The sequence below is a fragment of the Thermochaetoides thermophila genome (genome assembly GCF_000221225.1).
Source record: "Thermochaetoides thermophila DSM 1495 unplaced genomic scaffold scf7180000011821, whole genome shotgun sequence".
Lineage (NCBI taxonomy): Eukaryota > Fungi > Ascomycota > Sordariomycetes > Sordariales > Chaetomiaceae > Thermochaetoides > Thermochaetoides thermophila.
In genome coordinates, this window is record NW_006383037.1 from 1,016,120 (window position 1) to 1,033,943 (window position 17,824).

The window sequence follows — 17,824 nt, forward strand, 5'->3', positions numbered from 1 at the left end:
AAACCCCGTTTCATTCCAGCACCAGATGGGCTGTTTTTTTTTATGATAATGATGATGATGATGATGATGATGATGAAATGAATTTATGACCAAGTACGCCGTGGTATCCATGCCCTCAAATGCCTTCCTTTCCGCTCTTCCTGACTCTTCCTGACTTACCAACATACAAGTCCCCGTCTATATATATAAATACACACTGAGAGATCAAAAACTCTTGGCTACATGGCAGGCGATCATCTTATTGCCATCTACGCTGCAGCCGGCGCAGCCGCCTTCTGCCCTTCTTCCCCCTGGTCCTGCTTCCCTTCTTCAAGAGCCTGCTGCTTCGCCTTCTGCAAGTCAAGTTTAATGCGCCAATTCATAAACTCCTCAGTTATGATAGCGCCATGGCCAACTTGTTCAATCTTTGTAAGCTCAATACGACTGCCCCGGAAAGGACGGCGGATGCGCCAGACTCCTTCTTCGGTGATGTTTAGGCGGAGCCCTGGCGATATGTTAGTTCTCCGACTCCAAAAAAAAAAACGTTAAATAGCAAGGCGACATACACTGTAAGAACAACGCCGCAAACCGAATACACACATTGCCATCCCATTTAGCCAAGCCCCTGCGCCTGACCTCGTACGGAATATTCAACGTCTCATACTCCTCCATGCTGCGTAGGATGCCGTCCTGGTCGCGGAAGCCGACAATGATGCGTGGGACGCCGAGGAGGAAGGACTGGATCCAGTATTTGAGGAGTTTCTGATCAAAGGCGGTCTGAATACCCGTGTTGGTGATCATGCGGGACGTCTTGAGCTCGACCCAGTTGATGGGTTCGCCGGGGGTTTCTGGTTTGGCGTCCCAGACTGTTGGAGAATTAGCGTTTTGTGGAGTTAAACTATTAGAGGGGTGAGGACATACTGGCATCGACTTCACCGCCTAGACAGACTATTGTATTGCCAAACCCCGTGCGGACAACAGAGCAGTACTGCTCCATGTTGTTGACGATTTCGTCGTCGCGACTCTCAATCTCGTCTCTTGAGACCTCGCCCCAGGGGCGTGGGATGGTGCTCAGGGTCTCGAATTTGTACCCTAAGCTATTAGTTTTGGTTTATGAGCCGGACCGCAAGTGGGCGCTTACCCCAGTACTGCATCAAGTTGGGTGAGATGCCGTCACTCCGAGCAGGTCGACTGCTCTCCATCATCTTTTTCCTTCTGGCAAACGCATGGTTCTCTTCAATGAAGCTGCCTCTGTTAGTCCATATCGCACAACAAGCCGTTGAGTGAGTTGCTCACATGCAGCCCTATAAGTGGTTAGTCAGGAGTACGGATGTCATTAGTAAGCAAGACAACATACTCGGTAGAAGGTAGCATTCATCTCCCACTCCTCTTGGTCATACGGCGTGGCCATTATCTGTCAAAGTCAGCCTGTGTTCCTGACCATGGGACGTCGACTCAGCATACTTTAGTCATCATGCCTCTCCATGTCGTGACATGGGCATCGATTGGCTTGCCCGTTTGCTTCTCATAATCAGCAATGGCAGCCAACAAGCCGTCCAGATGCTCGTCTATACTATCATCATGCCTCTGCCAATTCTGGTAGCCCCGGGACAGGTCTGACGGGATATAAGCCGGATAGAACCATTTCAGGGACCTGTCGCCCAGATGGAACCTCCGCTCTCTGTCGTAGGAGAAGCAAGTGAACTCCCTGGGGCGCTTCACGGGCTCATTGACACCAGCATAGTGGTCGGGCGGTTGGATTGTGAATTCGATAGGCATGCTTTTGTCGGCCAAGACAATACGCCTAAGCGCGGTGCGTACTGCGGTGTGAGTTCTTGTTAGGGTCCTCATCCCCCGCTGCGTCCAAATTTGTAGACGATTTGGACGCTTGCTTGCATCGACTTGACCTTAAATTGGTGGGCGTGAGTGCCAATGGGATGAAATCGAGTGAATGAGATGCCGTCCAAGCGTCTTGATGGCAGTTCGAGGTGGGGCGTAAGAGCGAATAGCTAACCAATCACATTCGGACTTCTCCAAACCCACGACCGCGGGGCACGCAATGCTTGTAATTATGCGTTGCTAACAGGAACAACAGGAACAGCCAACTATTACAGAGCTGACCTTTAGATAATACCCTTACACCAGGAAAGACCGTATCAAGAAACTAGATTTCGAGAAGAATGAATCGAAGTATTAGAAGAATATCATACATCAGATGTAGCACAAATGCCGAAGCTGGCATTACGAAGCCGCCTGTGGGCTCGGTTTCTAACGGAGGTACTTACGGTACGGTGTCCGTTACGTGCATCTGCATTCCGTTTCGGCCAAAGCTGACAGGGGACCAGGAGGACAGCCAAGCTCATGTGGGTGGGTCTCTGGCCAGGGTCGCGCGAACCTGCAGCACCTGTCGCAGCATCGACTCGCAACACCGACACATCGAGCATCTTAATTTCAAGCGACCAACTGCTCTATCGCAAAGAGCAGAGTCAACAGTGGTTCAGGCTAGCTTGCCGACGACGTTTTTACACAAAACCAGAATCTCGGCAGAAACCACGCAGGCTCTGTCTCTCCTACCCAACCGATACCCTACGTCTTTAGCGGCCCATCACCAGCGACCACACACCCCGCGACCACACCCCGCGACGAGAATGAAGCCAAAGCACAGCTCGATCCGATAACGTTGTTACACAGCCTGCGCACGAAAGCTTCTACCGAGCCTCGAGCCCGACATGTCCGGCAGATACCAGCCCTACCGCGCCGGCGGCTACGGCAATCTCAGCCGCCCGGACGATGATTACGACTCCTATGGGGAGGGTTACGTGAGCGCCAGCGAACGCTACCGTCAGCAGGCTTCCCGAGCCGCTACCTCCTCGTCGTCGTCGCTTCGACCCGTCGCTCCAGCAGCAGCTCCTCCGCCGCGCTCAGCCCAGCGTCCTGGCACTAGCAGCTCCCACCAAGAGTCAAATGCCGAGCGCGAGATGGCCAAGGTGCTCGAGCTGATCAAGCAGGAGTGGCCGGCCATGCTGGAGAACGACTGCATCCCCGTCCAGCTGGCCCTGCAGTTGCTTGATACTAGTTCGGTCGGCCGTGCCCATGAGTACCGCAATTTCCAGCGCGCACATCAGTACCTGCAAGACTCGCTCAAGAAGATCGTCCATGAGTACCACCAGGGCTTCAACAGCTCTATCGGCACATTCCATAAGATCCAGGGCAGCATTCAGACATCTCAAAAAAAGGTTCGGGCCTTGAAGGAATCTTTGGCCGCCTCCAAGGCTGCTCTCTGCGCTACTGATCCAGAGTTAAAGAAGCTCCATGCTACTTCGCGCATGTACGAGGAAGTGCTGCGTACCCTGGATGAGCTAGACGAGTTGCGTACCGTCCCGGATCAACTCGAGGCAAGAATCTCGGAGAAGCGCTTCCTCACAGCAGTAGGCGTCCTGCAGAATGCCCTGCGTAGACTTACTCGACCTGAGCTGGAGGATATCGGTGCTCTGAGCGACCTGCGGAGCTACCTGGCCAACCAGGAGACCGCGCTCATGGACATATTGGTCGAAGAGCTGCACGAACACCTCTACCTCAAGTCTCCCTACTGCCAAGAGAGATGGCAGAATCTTGCCAAGTGCCAGGGCGCGCTGAGCGAAGCTTTCAAGGACGCCCCGGCCATGCCACCCTTCCATGCGGTCTTGGACTCGATGGACTGGGACCGACCGGTGACGGAAGACCCGCACAAGAATCCCGAAGCAGACACCTTCTACTATATCACTCTCCTAGTGGAGTCCCTCAACAAGCTAGGCAAGCTTGAGACAGCTGTCGATACCATCAAGCAGAGGTTGCCGGTCGAGCTCTTCTCGGTCGTTAACGAGACCATCGACGACATCGACCAAAAGCACCCCAGCTCACTACGAGGCAGCTCGGGCTCCCACGGCCTACACATCTATGGCCAGCGTGAGACCCGCATGCGGGCCGACGTTATATACGACCTGCTTTGGACATTGTATGGCAAGTTTGAGGCCATCGCCGAGTGCCATCGCGTCTTCCACGAGGCCATCAAGGCCCTGATTCGTCGTGAAGGCGCGGGTAACAATATTGCCCTGCTGGGCAGCTTCAAGGAGCTCTGGAACCTGTACCAGAACGAGATCCGCTCGCTGCTGCACAACTATGTCACTACCGACGCCGATGTCTATCATTTCAGGTCCTCAACCCGGCCCGGCCTGGGCCTAGGGTTGAATGGGAAGTCAGACTCAGCACGAGATCATCTCTTCCGCTTTGCTGAGGCTGACTCCAAGTCGCCGGAAATGGTCGCCGAGTATGAGGCGCTGGACAACATCATCCGGAATGCCGTGCCCGGTCTGACCTCCAATGCCCGGAAGAACAATGGCGACGGCCGCAAGACAGTCCTTGTGGTGCCGCGATCCGATCTCGCCGGCTCGAGGAAGGGGTTTGCTGGGTATGGCAGCCAACAGGGCAGTGGGACGTACAAGTCGCTGGTTGAGCCGAGCGTGTTCAACATGAGTCTGCTGCTACCGCCTACGCTGGTGTTCCTGCAGCGTCTGAAGAGCATCGTTCCTCCGGGCTCTGATCTGGCTACGAGCACGCTTACCTCTTTTCTGGACAATTTCCTCGTTAATGTCTTCCAGCCGCAGCTGGACGAGACCCTCGGCAAGCTGAGCGATACCGTCTTTGGCGAAACCGATGCCTTCCTTCAGGACCCCGACTGGGCTCGTGTGGCCAAGCGTCCTGTTTTCAAGGGGGCTACTGCTTTCTTCACCATCGTCACAGCCTTCTGCCGGATGCTGGGTACCATCCCACACGATCAGGCACTGAGCTCGCTCATCATCACGCAGATGATGCGGTACTATGACCGCTGCTTCAGCTGGTACAAGGCGCTTGTCACCAAGAGCCAGGCTGAGCAAGACGGTTCAGCCTCAAACAGCCCACAGGCACTCCGTGCGTCGGCACGCATCGCCCTCGAGCAATGCGACATGCACGATATGGTGCAGGAGCTGTGGGATCAGGAAAAGACGGGCGATCCGGAGCTCCTGGAGAAGGAGACTGAGATGCTGATCTCCATGGCCAAGGAAAAGCCGCTTCAGAACAGTGACATCATCCAGGACCGCGACACAATTTCGTCGCTGTGCCTACTGTATACCAGCATGAAGTGGCTGTCGGTCAAGATCCAGGGGCTGCGGTTCATCACGGGGAATGACACCGATTCTTCAAGAGCGCCGACTCCGGGGCCGGTGAAGCGCCGCTGGACGTTGCTCAATGATCCGAATAAGGCTACCTCGGAGGGCGGCCCGGTCTATTTGCCTATGACGCTGGAGACTGTCCAGTAAGTTCTCCTTCTGCCTCTCCAACATCCCTACGAAATGATACTGACGTTTTCCCAGGTCCTTCGACGGCATCCTAGCCTCCCTTACCACCCTCGCCACGACCGCGCTACACACCCTCCACCTCGAGCTGCGCTTCCGCATCCTGCACTCTCTCTCCTCCATTCTCACTCCCAACCCCCCAACCTCTTCTCCCACTCCAACTACCCCCTCTCCCTCTTCCACATCCTCCCAAAACCCAACCCCTTATCTCCTCCGCCCCCCCGTAACCATCACCGACCCAGATCCGCAAATCCTCTCCCTCAACGCAGATCTCATCGCATTCGACGAGACATTCTCCCGCCTCTTACGCGGATGCGACAGAGAAGTCTCCTTCCTACGAGACGGTTTAGCCCTGTTAGTCGGTGAATACTTGATCGCGAATGCCCCTCGCGTGGCGCCAATGAACCTAATGGGCTGCGAGCGCATGCTATTGAACGTTCGCGTGCTGCAACAGAACCTGCGGAATGTGGAGGGAGAAAAGGCAGATTTAGGACGGGTGAATGGGTATTTTGAATTGTTTTGTCGCGGGCCGGAGGGGATACTGGAGAGGGCTAGAGGGGATGGCGAGTTACAGCAGCAACAGCAGAGTGAAGGGGATGGGGAGGGACAGAGGAAGAGGGGCAGGAAGGAGATTGTGCCGGGACGGTGGAAGTATTCGTATGATGAGCTCAAGGCGCTCATGGAGTTATGCTTTAGTGAGCAGTTGGCGGATCCGGAGAAGGGGGTTGCTGCGGCGGCGAGGAGGCAGATGGCGGATCGGTTATTGGGGTTGAGTGAGTATATGTGGCAGAGTTAGGTAACTAGGGACGAGTTACGGTAATAGCTCTTGATGTGATACCTTCTCAATATCAGAAATGGTCAAGATTCAACGAGCGGGGTTGTGTGATGCTTCGTCACTCAGCCTAGTCATGAGCTTTACACCGATGATGGACAGATGTCACCCCTCCCTTGGTGTCCCCACGATCTACATCCAGTCTATCCTTGATTACTCATGTCGCACGAATGCGATGCTAACGTAGGTCTAAAGGGGTCACATTTAGATTTATATCGCCGTAGATCTCATTGGTAGTGTGTTTAGAGGGGCTTCCTGGGCAGCCCATAGGATGTCTCTGGCTAAATCGAGTGTCTGTAACCACGCCGTTTACACGAAGCTACACTTGCACAACATGGGTGAATACGTAGTGCGTACTACATACTCCACGCCCAAGAACATGCTTGGTCATCATCGGAGTTCTGGCACAGTGTTAAGGATACTAGTGTACTTTCTTCCCTATATCCAGCTCTGAGAGTCCAGATTTATCAAAGTATGAAGCAGGCATGCAAACTTCGCAGTAAGTATGGACCATGGCTCATGTACCTGACATGCGGCTGTGGCTCCTGATTCGAGATCTTTGCGAGGCAGACCGTTGTCCAGCTGAATCTAGGTGGGGCTTTTATTTATCTATTTATCTATTTATTTATTTTATTTTTTTTCAAATCTGAAATTTCTGGCTTGTTCCCGATGATCAGATGCATCTTCGTTTATACTGTTGTCCACAGTGCCGCGTAAAAACTATCCAAACACTCTATGACAAGATTATAACCCAGCTGCTAAACATATGTGCACGTCGACAATTATAGCCCACAGGATATGTCTGCCCTGGACTTTCACTTTTAATGATAGGGTGTTTCAGCAAGGATTCCGTTTCTCCCTCGCCGCTCTTCCCGGCACTGACGTTGTATCGGTGCATGCGTTACTGGGCTCCGAAATTATGGGGAATCAAGGTTATCCGTTACCGAGAGTAACATCGTCCATTCCAACCTTGAAAGCAACGAAGACTCATCGTCTTTCCACGTTTCATGTTCATGATTCTTTGAGAGGGAGGAAGCCAACTCGACAACAAGCTGCAGGCAACCGTGTCCAGCGTCGCGTGGCCGTCTTTCACGTGGCAGAGGCAAGCACCAACTGGAACAGGGCCCCCTCCATCCACTGAGCAGCGAGCGAGCAGCGCCGCGCAGCAGTTGGCGACCTAATAGGAGAGAACGCAGCACAGCGAACCAGCGAACCAGCGACAGCCAGCCCCTCCTTGGCGCGAAGCCCGGATGGGCAAGTGGGGACAGTGTGTGTGGAACCCAGGTCGGGTCCGCCCCCTTACCGGCAACCCCTGGCCCCATTAAAAATGCGGTCCACGATGCTGAGCGAGGGCCGGCTCGCCTGAACCGTTTTGAAGGCCTTGCATTGGCTGATTCCATTTCCCTTCCTTCCATTTCGTTGTCGTCGTTGTTCTTTCGCTGTTGACGGCAGACAAAGAAACGGGGAGAAAGAAGAAGAGAAGACCTCTGACGCTTTCATTCCAACAACTTGATCTCCAACAACTCCATTATCTTTTCCACTTTGTTGTCGTCGTCGATTCATGCACATGCATCGCTCGTTTTGAACTCCGCCTTGGTGTGATTCTGGTCTTCGATGTTCTACGACCCTTTTACGGGTACCGATACCACCACCAGCTCCTCCTCTGCTTACGAAGTACGGGACACCCGGCTTTCTGGACGATATCTTGCTTGAAATCAGCGCCCTTATCTATATCCGCCCTTCTGTCTCGCGGATCGTCCTCCCTGCCGGAACACCGGCCCTTCTCCCTCGTGCGACTCCCTTTAGGGATTCGCAGATCCAACTGATCTTCGCGGCCGGCACTCCGTTCACTCGTTATCTCCCCCAACACCCCCTTCACCAGAACTAAGTCCCTTGGTCGCCGGATCAGGTCGAGCAGACTGCCAAACATGGCTTCGTACGTGGCATCAGCACAATCTTGGTCTCTCTCTCTCTCTCTCTCCCTCTCTTCAGCTGGCTAACTGCCTCTCCTTGACAGCCTGTTACGCTCCTTCTGGCATGTTATGACCAGCAATGACCGACGTTCGTGTTCCCCTTACCTGATCATTCCTGACATTCTCTGACCCGATTTCCCCAGACTCCGATTACAATTCCCCGATCCGAACCGGTCGCCATGTCCCTCTGGGCGCTCGCAATCCCCTGACTTCGATCGCAACCGCCGGAGAGTCGCGCTCTGACATCACATCCCCATACCATGACGATGCTCACCATCCCGGCTTCGACCCAAATGGCGCTACCAGCCCAAGAAACAGCATTCCCTACTCGCCCGGCATGAGGTCACAGGCCGCCGCGAACGATGCCTTCGAGATCGCGAGTCCGACCGGCTCAATCCCCATGCAGTCCTTCCAAGATGGCATGCCGCCCCCACCCCCCGTCTCCGCTTCGTGGAAAAAGATCGACGCTTGGGCCGAGGAGAATTACCCAGAACTGTTTGACCAGCTCTGCGAGGGTTGCACCATCAACGACCTGAACGAGCTGGAGTACCAGCTGGATTGCTCGCTGCCTCAAGACGTCCGCGAGTCCCTTCAGATTCATGATGGTCAAGAACGCGGCGGCACTCCTACCGGTATCATATTCGGCCACATGCTGCTTGATTGCGAGGAGATTGTCCAGGAGTGGGAGAACTGGAGAAAGGTCAACCAGGATATTTTGATGACGGAGCCTCCGTTCAACCGGCCGCCACCAGCTACCGCTTCATCGTCTAAATCAGCAGCCGCCGGCAGCAGTCAGGCCTCAACCTCAGCAGCCGCTTCTTCCAGCTCAGCACCAACCTCACCTCGGCGCACCAACTGGCGCGAGGAGCTCCTCGCCCGCCAGAACTGCGTGCCCCCAGGCACGATTCAAAAGGCCTACGCCCACCCGGCTTGGATCCCCCTCGTCCGCGACTGGGGCGGCAACAACCTCGCCGTAGACCTCGCGCCCGGCCCGAACGGCCATTGGGGCCAAGTGATCCTCTTCGGCCGTGACTACGACACTAAATACGTGATTGCCCGCTCATGGGCCGCCTTCCTCGCCATCGTCGCCGACGACCTCAACAGCGGCCGCTGGTTCATCGACGAGGACTCGGGCGAACTCAAGCTCCGCGAGTTCAAGACCACCCGCGTCGAGCCCAGCTACTTCGACATCCTCCGTTGGCGTATGGACCAGAAGTATGGTCGTACCGCGGCCGCGGCTGCTAAGCGGAGGTCGATGGCGCCTAGTATTACGGGTGTGCCGGGCGCCAGCTCGCTTAGTGCGCCAACTTCGCCTTATGTCACGCCTGCGGATGGTCATGGTGAGCCCCAAAGGGGCAGATCCATCCAGAGGCTGAAATCGTCTATCTCGCCTATTCCGAGCCCAATTCGCCCGGCGGGGTATGGGAAAAGTACGCCTCTCGCGCATATTACGGAGGAGGCGGGGCCGAGTGGGAGTGCGGAAGGGACGAGTAGCCCTGTTGCGGCGGGTAAGGAGAAACTCGTTGAGGTTGATACGCCGCGGCAGAGTGGGGAGGAGAAGAAAAAGGATGCGGCTGCTGAGGGTCAGCAGAAGGAGGAGGAGGAGGGTAAGGCGGAGGCGTCGTCAAGTAGTAAGGCTGCGGAGGCGGAGGGTGATGGGATGAAGACTATTGAGATCTAAATCCCATTCTCGAATCTTGGATAACGAGGATTCTAACTAAAAACGTCCCGCCATCTGGGAAAACTCCCCCACCACCACCACCACCACACCCTTCCCTCTCTCTCAACAGGAATTCGCAAATCAGCTACAGTCGAGGATTGACCTCGTCACAGCCAACCGCCTGGATTAGGAGATTAGGAAGGTAAAGGAAACAGAAAAGGAGGAAAAGGAAAGGAATTGGCGCATTACATACAAACATTACATACTAGTTGAAGCCTGATTTACATCGACACAAGGGGGATATTTGTTTTCCACACGGCGTCTTTCGGGGTTGGGGATACAGTCGGTTGGGGGATCATTAATTACGTTTTCTGCTTTTTTTTCTAAACTTTTCTTGTTGAGTCGGGGGGTTGTCTGGGTATCGGCTCAGTGCTCATCTTCTCCGCAATCGATCATCCTGACCGTTGCTCTTGCCCTTCGGGAGGAAATGGAGGAGCACGAGTAAAGCATTGCTGCTGGATGCCTAGGTTACTTACCTACTTCTTGTTGCTGTACATTATACTTGGTCTAATTGTTTACTAATGACCTTGTTTTTCATCGGCTGTTTCCTTTAACTCCTTAATGGTGCTTTGATACTGTGGAGGATCTTGAGGGAAGATCTCGAAACGGGCTGAACCTTCAACGTGCCCGTAACCTAAGATAGCGTGGGATCGGGATAGAGGACGTAGGTCGGGAGGTTGGTGTGAGGTTCCAGATTGTATCGAATAGATCTGATGGAGGGCTAGGAGGGTCATGGGCACTCTCTCTCGATGAAAGACAAAAGGCAAAAGGGGTGAAGACAAGGAGAGTGCTGGCATGGTGGACAGTGATTCCTCTAAACTTCCTCACTAATTTTGGTCATCTCGTAGTTAGCAAAGCGATGTCTTTTTATTTTGAAATATCCTTCATCTCCTTCAAAGTACCGCGTCTATACATACATCGCACCAACCTAGGCACCGTCTCAACTGTAGCACAATTCCCGTGCCAGAAACTCAACCCCGAGGACCATCAAGGGCAGTCACGTGATATTCCCATTACGATAAGTTTTGCCCACCGCTTCCTCTGTTACGGCTGCCGCATTTAACCCAAGCACGTCAGCCTGCCAAGACATGACCGTGTGGGTCCAGCCTCCAACGTCGTCATCCTGGTGTGGAGCCTGAGACGACCCGGAGCTTCAAGCAACAGCTGCATCACCAGCAGCCAGCAGCTTCACGAAACGAACCTGATATTGGTTCAACGCGTACAACACAAGTGCAGTGGAGGAGAGCATATACTTAAGGGTACGACGCTTCGATATCTCAAGAGAGAGTCCGGATTTGGGAAGGTCAAAAACACAGCGACACCCAATCGTTCAGCTGGACCCTTCCCCGCCCCAGGTTCGACAACTTCTACCTCCTATTGAACAACATCCGGCCTGCGCGGCTTGATCGCTTTACGTTGAATCCAGCCCAAGTAAATTTCCATGATGTCCCTCCCCGAAGAACGTCTTTGGCGCTTCCGCAAGCCAGAATGGCTTAACAGCATTTGGGTGCGGAACGCGGGTGTTTATACGGCCGGCGGGCTGGTACGTCTTCCCCCTCTTCTCCCCTCTACTCCTCCTCTCTCTCTCTCTCTCTCTCTCTCTCTCTCTCTCTCTCTCTCTCTCTCTCTCCCCTATATACACTTCCTCTCCCCTTCAGAAAGACGATGTTAACACGTGATCCTCCAGTTCTCCCTCGCCTTCTACACCCTCCTAGACTCTGCCGTCTGGTCTAAGTCCTCCCGCAACGGCTCCACCATCCACGTCGGCTTCGTCGACTGGCTTCCCTTCATCTTTTCAGCTCTTGGCATGCTCGTGATCAGCAACATTGAGAAATCCCGCCTCTCCTCCGAGTCCTTCAGCTACACGGGGTATTCGTCGAGCGTCGCGTGGAAGGCGCGCGTCATTTTGTTTCTCGGGTTCGCCAGTCTGGCGGGCGGCATGGCGGGCGGTGTGACGGTTTTCGTGCTGAAGTATGTCGTGCCGGGCGTGCAGTGGCCGGCGCTGGGGATGGGCGTGGAAAACTTGGTGTCGAACTTTTTGGTCGGGTTGAGTACGGTTGTGTTGTGGGTGAGTCAGAATATGGAGGATGAGTATTCTTATAGTTTGGCGATTTAGGGGGAGGGAGGGGCAGCTCCGGGTTGGGCAGCTCCTCGGGGCCGAGCAACTTGAGCGAGACGAGGACGAAGGGGGTTGTCTTTTAATTGGCGTTGGAGCTTTGCGATCGATATGAGTTACGGTTCCTCTGCAGGCAGGACAAAGGATGGTTCTGGAACGCGGTTCATTGGGGCTAACGGGCACTGGTGTCCTTTACGGCTATGGTGGCTAAGGCTTGCTTGTTGGGATATGTACCATACATGATGGTTGATAATCCCTATGGTTGAATATGATTATCAAAAATATTGAATGCGTTGGTACGCTGAGGCATGGCTTTCTTTTAACAGGCCGCTGTCAGGATCCTCAGTGGTGGCATAACCCCATTCGACCTCGGCGCTTATTACTTCAAAACACCTACCGGCAAGTTGTACACGTTTGAATAAGGTTTTAATTGGTATATATCATAACTTATCTACACAAACGGCACTTTAATCACGCAGAAGCCAGAAGCAACGAAAAGACTCGCAGGTTGAAATACAGCAATGCCAGCAGTATAGGTATCCCCCCCCCCTTCTTTTTTCTTTGTTTATATGGCTCTAATAAGCATCTACCAGCCTTGAAATGATATAACATTACCATTCAAACCGTTCTTGGAGCTCTTGGTGTCATCTTCATAGCCATTTAGCGTTTGACACGATAGTAGCTACTTTATCCCATTTGAACTAGAATCAGCTCACAATATAGATTTAACGTACTCCAGACATAGTATATCCAATCATCAGCTACAGCTCGGCAAAGCCACTGCATGCTGGATGCTCTTGGCACTTCCATCTGCATCACGTTCTAGCCGCTTGCATGCAACATGGCGTGCTTTGTTTGACTTTGTGTTCCCATCTAAATGAGTCGGCTGATTTGAGTCTAATACTGTTAGTAGAACTTCAAGGCTAGGCTCTCAATCTTGAATCTAAGTTGAAGAGCTCAGAGCCGTCTTCATAGACTTGAGAGACAACATCATATTCAGCACGCTGTTGGATGACCAGTAGGATTATCGATCAGTCGGCCAATTCACGGTTCTCAGCGGCAGAGACAAGCGACAACGAGGCCCCCTCTTTGCAGACCTCAGCCAAATCTGACTCCCGAAACCAAAACAGGGCAGTTTTTCTCCATCAGACAAAACCCTGCCAACCTGCGTCTTACCGTCTTATGTCCTTGTGCGACCCTCCATGATGAGAGCCCAGCCGGAGGGACAGGAGTTCCTATTCCAGTAGTCCCAACTCGCTTACGTACAAGGCATTCCCATGGATTTGGTGAGAGAGTGAGCTTGTGGAAAGCTGTTATCGAGGAAACAGCTCACAGCTCACAGCAGTGTAACCAGCTAGGTGCCTAAATTGTCTCGTTCAAGTTTAAGTCAGGAGTGGTGGAATGCTTTCCGTCTCATCCTTAGCGGACCATGTTGATAGGGTAACTCTGTGAAGCAATGCGCTCATTGATAAGATATACGTACGATCCTAACAACAACAGATAGTGTCTCCAAGAACAGCACAGCAGACGACCATAAGGTGCTGTCATCTGACAGAGCATCATCCGGAGCATTTGCCGTCTTTCAAGCAATCGTACGACAAATCCAACCACTCTATCAGCCGTCACCTACACGAGACTCTACGCACCAAGTCAGGACATATCTAACGATGGCGAAGAACGGTTAACAATCAAATAGAAGGATGGATCCATCTGCTCTGTTTTCCGAACTCTCCAAGCGATGACGTCTGGATCTCAAGATTCTCAGATGTCAGCAACTTTGACGCGTGGTAACTGGTCGAGTGTCGTCGTTTCTGGCGTCAATCACCCCCGGCAGTGTTTCCACCCGATGATCCATGTCTCCTGCTTGGCATTGTTCAACCCTCCAAAAAAAACGCACGGATCACTTAAAATGAAGCCCTGGCCGCAGCCGCGAAGTGGAGCCCCGCCCGGCCATCGCGATGACTGAAGTCCCGCCAACAACCCGCCGGGCGTAGCGTCGTCGCCGGGCATCTTTTTGGTGGGTGGCACTGTGGGTTTGCAGATGGGACGCTGGTTCCATCTTTGCTGGTTTGTTGCTTCCAGGCCTGGCCGAATCTGTGTGGAATTCCATGAGAAGGATTCGCGTCGTCGACAATTTGTTGTCGTCCCTATCAATGGCGAGCTGGAGGAGACCAGGCTGCCATCATCGGCAGCAGCGGCTTTGTGACACCTCACATGGACTGGCGGTCACATGCCTGAGTGTTGGTTGATGTTGCTTGGCTGGGGGCCCTGTGTGATCATTCAATGATTAAACCTGAGTGGAAGCTTCTCTTCTACAAAGCCCTGTCCTATGTTGTTGTGCGTGCGTGCGTGCGTGAGTGTATGTGTGTGTGTCTGGGGCTCTTGTCTGGGTAAGATCCAGCGCCCGCAGTGCCTGAATCTGCCACAGCGGAATGTTCCGAACGCATTCTGCCGATTCCCAGCTTCTTGCTCTGAGAAGGGCAAGCCATTTTCGCTATGTTTAGACACAAAATTCCCCTCTTTCTATACCTGGGAATAGAAAAGGCGAGATCATTAACGTCGATCTCGCTGGCGTTGATATCTCTTGACAATCTGAGAACATTGTAGTTGATTACCCACCGTTTACCGAGCCCGCTCTTCCTCTTCTCCTTATTGTTTCCTTGATGGAGAGAATGCCGACCAATTGCGATGCTCCCGGCATTGTCAGTGGGTTAGCGTGCTCTCTCCGAAGGTCATGGGACCTTCAGAGACCTTGAAAAGATCCACCTTGCGCCCAGGCCGCAGAGCCGCGCTGTTCCTTTTGTCTCGGTCAAGGCCAGGTACACGTATGCGGCAGGAGGAGCAACATGCTTCTGTCTCTTCGTCGCTTAATACCATGATGGCATCTCTAAAAGTTGTCTTCATCAACTTCGCTAACAACTTGAGCGATTCGAGGCTCGCTGAGCCAATGGCACTAAGTCAAGCCAGACAATGCTGCACATGCGATTGGAGCTTCTGCGGTGCCGTGCGGTAGTATGCTGCAGACCTAAGTCTTTGGGCAACTTTCTTGAGTCTGGCCGTTCATCAAAAAAGTAGCCGGCCAAGACATCGGAGATTGGCTGCAGAGGATCCCACCCTGGGCGGTGTCGAGTTGTACCCGCTACAAAGCCACGGCGGTGGCACCAGCAGCAGCACCGAAGCAACCAAAGGAGTGGGAACGTTGAAGAAAATGATCGGCTGCGGATAGGCAGGTTCCAGCGAGAAAGGCGCGGGTAGGCAAATGCTTCTGTGATGGTGAGAGGTGTGGGTGCGGATCCAATCACACGGGATTTAGGATGATGTTATTCGACTAAGTTCTCAATCTGTCAGTCGTCAAGAAACAGCCTGCAACAAATTCGTCAACCGTCTCAGAGACGAGATGGTCGCCCACGCCGTGCTGCAGTGCTGCAGGGACACCGGCTTTGGCTGGTGGTTTTAGAAGCCACGTGTTGGGCGTAGCATGACTGCGCAGAGCGGTCCTTCAGGGGTTGTTTCTTGGGCAGATCAAACAATACCATGAAGATATCACCGGTATAATAAGATGGAGTCAAGTAAACTACCTCTCATTGGCGTAGGCTCTGCAAAGACAACCAGCCGTCTACTAGCGATGCCCTACGCAGGTCTCTCGGTTAACTGCTGGAGCTAGGATCTTTCATGCAAACGGCTAGAATTTAAACAATGGTTTCATTCTCGAGTCATAGTGATCCGAACGCGTCGGCTACTGCTCCCGTTCCTATAAAACTGTGGGCAAGATACAAACAAAAAACCGCAGGCATTTGAAGTAGGTAGGACAACCCACCACCGTGGAACGGGTATCAGAGTTGGGCAGCGCCCTCAAATTTTAGACGTTGCCCAATCGATCGTATTAGCCAGGCACCTGATGATCAAAGGCTTGCGGTTCAGGTCTCTTTGATCACATATTGCCACTGGATGATGGGCTAGATCGTGATGTTGTCATTCAATACAGTTTGCAGCTGCTGTCCGCATTGTATTCTTTGTCAAGTTACGTACGGGTGAGAAGCCAGGTGACCACTTGCAATGCGACAACCTGCCCCACCTTGGGGCTCAGACAAGGGCAGCAAGTCCAGGATGGTCGAGACAAGCAAACGCTGGCAGGCCAGCAGACGGCCAGGCAGACAACCCTGTATGCCAAGACATCCTCTTGCCACGGGAGTGAGGCTATTTCGGAGATGGCAAGGCGTCAGTAACTTCATCGGTTCTGCTGTCTACAGATGGTATGAATGTGCTTGTTGCTCAGTGTTCCTTTTCTGAGCTTTTCTTTTAAATTTCAAGACAGCTCTACCCTGTGTCAGACTCTGTGCATTCTTTTGCGCTGCCATTACTGAAGTCTGGACCCCAAGATTGGAGCTCAAACCCCCTTCAAAGCATTGCAGACTCAATAACGATAGGAAGATACTTCCGGCTGTCGTGCTACATTCCCAAACAGGACGACAAGCACAGACCGGCAGCTCATTGACATACACTAGAGCTCAGAGGACAGCATCTGTCAACGGAGATTCAATGTCTCTATTCCCAAAGTGTTTCTTTTGCCGGAGAAGAGATAGCTTCCAGAGATCTACAGGAACGGCTTGTCAGATCTGGAGCCTATTACCCGCGACTTGAGAGGTATAGGAGCGTGCACTTCCACAAATCATCATCAGAGTCGAATCGCGCGCTCGCAGAGCCAACAGGATGGAGAAGCGCGTTTCCCTTTCCATTTCGAGTTGGACACGGGCACACGAGCCACTACGCTTGTACAGTACAATCGCCTCTGCGCACTGCTCCTCCGTTGGAGCTAAGGGAAAACCCCAGCGAGCCTTCGACGGGCCGGCACGAACCCCTCACCACTGCTGTGGGCAAGCCTTGATCGCTTCGCCAGAACGTAGGCGTCTCTGACCTGCAGACGATCATCCCCTGCAACACAACACAGAGAACAACAAGCGCGCGTAAGTGTCAGTTTGACGTAGAGTGTTCCATTTTTTGCAAGTATTGGGTCTTGCTATGTTTTGCATCCTTCTGTTGCTTTTCTGCTGTCATTGCACTCTAACGTCCTCTGTTTTGCTTCGTGCTTGATGCGGTCCTGCGCCGACACCCGCACACCGAGCTGTCCCAAAAGGCTCACCTGCCTTGTAAACCCTTGCCCCCTTCCCAATCCCAACCCCTCATTTGGCCAGCCCTGGTTGGCTGGGTCGATCGGACTGAGCGCCAAATCCCCGGCCATCTGACCTCACCAGATGTACGAGCTGCAGGGCAGCATGCAATGCCAGAGGGCAGGAATTTGCGGCCAACGACAACGCCCGCTGCCCGTTGCTGTGCCCATTGATCCCCTCTGTTCCTGGCCTCCCATTCTAAGCTTGGAGCTAAGGGCCTGAATATAACACCGCTTTCTTCCCACATTTTTTACCTGCTTTCCCCCCCTTTCATCCTTTTGCTTTGCTGCATCGTTGCTCGCCCTCCCCTGACTGTCCTCTCTCCCTTCGGGCGCGCTTTTGTTCAACGGCCGGGGGCTGGAAACCACACTGCAACGCTATTTCCCTTGCGGACAAACCACAGCCCGTGGTCCCCTCGGTCCCAGGTTCCATCGCAGGAGACAGTATCGAGTTTGGGTTGCTACCTCCAAGCATCATCCGTACCCGACCACATCCAGCCTGCCCAGTACCCTGCTGCCCGTAACGCCTTAACGTCTTGGGCAGAACTTGTGTGAAGGCTGAGGGCTGGATTTTGGCTTCCAGTCGCTTCTTTGGAAAGTCAAACTCAAGTGAGTCGAGTCTGCAATCATTGATCCCATGCAATTGCACACACCACCCACAGCAT

General features: G+C 53.3%; 4 protein-coding genes across 4 annotated transcripts; 3 read left to right on the plus strand and 1 right to left on the minus strand.

The window, feature by feature from the left end:
• Positions 1 to 248: 248 nt before the first annotated feature.
• On the minus strand, positions 249 to 1,758 carry CTHT_0061920 (uncharacterized protein; the record flags this gene model as incomplete). The annotated part of the gene is made up of 7 exons (XM_006696445.1): positions 249 to 484; positions 546 to 845; positions 901 to 1,071; positions 1,121 to 1,224; positions 1,276 to 1,283; positions 1,337 to 1,393; positions 1,444 to 1,758. 7 exons carry the CDS (start codon positions 1,756 to 1,758, stop codon positions 249 to 251), a joined length of 1,191 nt encoding a protein of 396 aa, XP_006696508.1.
• A 950-nt stretch (positions 1,759 to 2,708) lies between these two features.
• Positions 2,709 to 6,147, plus strand: CTHT_0061930 (putative exocyst complex component sec8 protein; the record flags this gene model as incomplete). Its single annotated transcript, XM_006696446.1, has 2 exons — positions 2,709 to 5,311; positions 5,370 to 6,147. The coding sequence occupies 2 exons, from the start codon at positions 2,709 to 2,711 to the stop codon at positions 6,145 to 6,147; spliced, it is 3,381 nt and encodes a 1,126-aa protein (XP_006696509.1).
• A 1,964-nt stretch (positions 6,148 to 8,111) lies between these two features.
• Positions 8,112 to 9,837, plus strand: CTHT_0061940 (putative 1,3-beta-glucan protein; the record flags this gene model as incomplete). The annotated part of the gene is made up of 3 exons (XM_006696447.1): positions 8,112 to 8,119; positions 8,201 to 8,244; positions 8,300 to 9,837. 3 exons carry the CDS (start codon positions 8,112 to 8,114, stop codon positions 9,835 to 9,837), a joined length of 1,590 nt encoding a protein of 529 aa, XP_006696510.1.
• Positions 9,838 to 11,320: 1,483 nt separating this feature from the next.
• Positions 11,321 to 12,414, plus strand: CTHT_0061950 (uncharacterized protein; the record flags this gene model as incomplete). The annotated part of the gene is made up of 3 exons (XM_006696448.1): positions 11,321 to 11,419; positions 11,564 to 11,944; positions 12,319 to 12,414. 3 exons carry the CDS (start codon positions 11,321 to 11,323, stop codon positions 12,412 to 12,414), a joined length of 576 nt encoding a protein of 191 aa, XP_006696511.1.
• Positions 12,415 to 17,824: the final 5,410 nt, after the last annotated feature.